This window comes from Jaculus jaculus, chromosome 1 (assembly GCF_020740685.1).
Source record: "Jaculus jaculus isolate mJacJac1 chromosome 1, mJacJac1.mat.Y.cur, whole genome shotgun sequence".
Lineage (NCBI taxonomy): Eukaryota > Metazoa > Chordata > Mammalia > Rodentia > Dipodidae > Jaculus > Jaculus jaculus.
In genome coordinates, this window is record NC_059102.1 from 173,044,023 (window position 1) to 173,046,643 (window position 2,621).

The 2,621-nt window shown below is 37.5% G+C and overlaps 1 protein-coding gene across 1 annotated transcript; it reads right to left on the reverse strand.

Annotated features, from left to right (window-relative positions):
* Window positions 1–384: 384 nt before the first annotated feature.
* Window positions 385–1,325, reverse strand: LOC101609901 (olfactory receptor 8K3-like). Its single transcript, XM_004667621.2, is given in 2 exon segments — window positions 385–728; window positions 731–1,325. Coding segments are annotated over 2 exon segments (939 nt in total).
* Window positions 1,326–2,621: the final 1,296 nt, after the last annotated feature.

The window sequence follows — 2,621 nt, forward strand, 5'->3', positions numbered from 1 at the left end:
ATTATTAGATAAATTTTCAAAAATCTTTAAAACTGCAGATGCACTCTCCAGAGATGGGCACTACAGATTTTATTCCAATAAATGATAAAAGCATGAGACTATTCTTTCACCATTTTCTGTTTCCCTTACAATGCCTCAACACATTTATTCTCCTTACAAATATTGGTTCCCATATACATTGGAATAAAATTGACATTATGCAATTGATTCATTACTCTCTAAGATTAAATATTTTCTTTACAATCCTACATAAAACAGTTTAAACAATGTGGCATATAAAACAGTATGAAAATACATGTTAAAACTACTGTCTTTTTTCCTAGTACATTTGGAGCAAAGATATATCCCAAAATGTAATTTTTAAAAGTCATATTTTATTCAAACCTAAGGAAAAAAATTACAAAAAATAGTCAATGTCCTTTTTAGTGCATATTTAACATCCTTATTCCTCAAGCTATAGATCAAAGGATTCAACATGGGAATGACCAAGGTATAGAAAACAGAGGCAACTTTGTCAGTGTCAAAGGAGTGACTGGACTTGGGTTGCACATACATAAATATTAAAGTCCCATAGAAGACAATGACCACTGTCAGGTGAGACCCACAGGTGGAGAAAGCCCTGTGCTGACCCTCAGCAGAGTTCATCCTGAGAATGGCTGCAAGGATGAGCAGGTAGGACACCAGGACCACCAGAAGAGAGGAAATCAAATCAAAAGCTGCCAAATTATAATTATTAATTCAATTTCATGTGTATTTGAGCACACCAAGGATAACAAGGGGAGACTGTCACAGTAGAAATGACTGATGACATTGGAGCCACAAAAGGATAAAGTGAAAATCTTTGAGGTGACCAGAAGAGAGACAAACGTGCAGTAGAGATAAGGGATGGCCACCAGGACATGACATACCCTTTGGGACATGATGACAGTGTAGAGCAGTGGCTTACAGATGGCCACATAGCAGTCATAGGACATGGCAGACAGAATAAAAAGTTCACTCACAATGAACACAAGGAAGAAAGCTAGCTGTGTGGCACAAAGGCTATAGGAGATGGTATTTTGATCAATAACAAAATTTACCAACATTTTGGGTCCCACAGCTGTAGAATAGCCCAGATCTGGAATGGCCAGGTGTCTGAGGAAGAAGTACATGGGTGTTTGCAGCCGGGAGTCCATTGTGGTGAGGATGATCATGCCCAAGTTGCCCAGTAGTGAGATCAGGTAGATGACCAGGAACAGTCCAAACAAAAAGGCCTGCAGCTCAGGGCGGTCTGTGATGCCCATCAGGATGAATTCAGTCACCACTGTGAGGTTGTGTTTCTCCATCCAGGTGTACCAGAAAACCTATTCTGTAGAGACATGGCAGCATAGTCAATAGCTTTCCTACATGGTTAAAGAAGGAAGGTTTTAGTCTACATACCTATTATAAATAGGATATGTACATTATAAGAATTTATGAGTGCTGAAAATAGGATCATTATTTATGAACTAAAATGCACAGTTTAGGGCTGGAGAGATAATTCGGCAGTTAAGGGACTTGCCTGTGAAATCAGATGCACAATAAGGCACATACTTCTGGAGTTCATGTGCAGTGGCTTGAGGCCCTGGCATGACTGTTCCTTCTCTCTCTGTCTCTTTCTTTCACTGCCACTCTGTCTCTTTCATTTACTCTCTCTCTCTCCCTCTCTCTCTGTCTCTTTATTTCTCTGTCACTCTTTCATAAAATAATAGTTTTTTAATGCACAGCTTAATTAAAAGCAGAGTTGACAGATCAGTGGTTCTTAGTCATTCACCAAACAACATTTTCTCATGTCAAAACATATTTTGCCACCCTTTAATAGTAGACTGCTATTTACAACAAATGGGTAGGAGCCAATCAACTTAAACATCCTACTTTATCCATTACTAATTCCACAATAATCACCTGCTCACATCAATGTCCTGCTGATGCTGAGAAGTTCTGATAAGATACATACAACATGACAGATGTTAGACTAATGATAGATATAAAGACAGATATAGAAATATAAAACAAATCGGTACGATAATATCAACACTCAGTGTTTAGCTGCATATGGCTACACTTGTCTGTGATTCCCGAATTTTGGAAGGTGTTTAAGAAGAATGGTACCTTTGAGGCCAGAATCTTTAACAAATGCTATTGGACAAATTGGTTGACCATATGTAGAAAAATGAAATTAGACCCACTCATTTCATCACACACACAAATCAAGCAAAAATGGATTAAAGACCTCAATTTAAGACCTGAAACTCTTCAAATACTGGAAGAAAAAATATGAGGTACTCCCCACCATACAAGACTGGAAAAGACTTCCTGTAAAAAAGCCAGGAAATTAAATAAGCATTCAAACAATGGAGTCTCATGAAGCTAAAATCTTTTGCATAAACATACCATAAGCAGAGCCAATAGGTTACCCACTGAATGGGAAAATATCTTTACCAGCTATCCCACTGAAAGAAGCCTAATATCTAGGATATACAAATAACTCAAAAGTTTAAACAATAAAAAAATCAAACATCTCACTCCAAAAGTGGGGCAGAGAACTAAATAGGGAGTTCTTAGAGATAGAATTACAAATGGCTAACATGTTTATGAAAAGG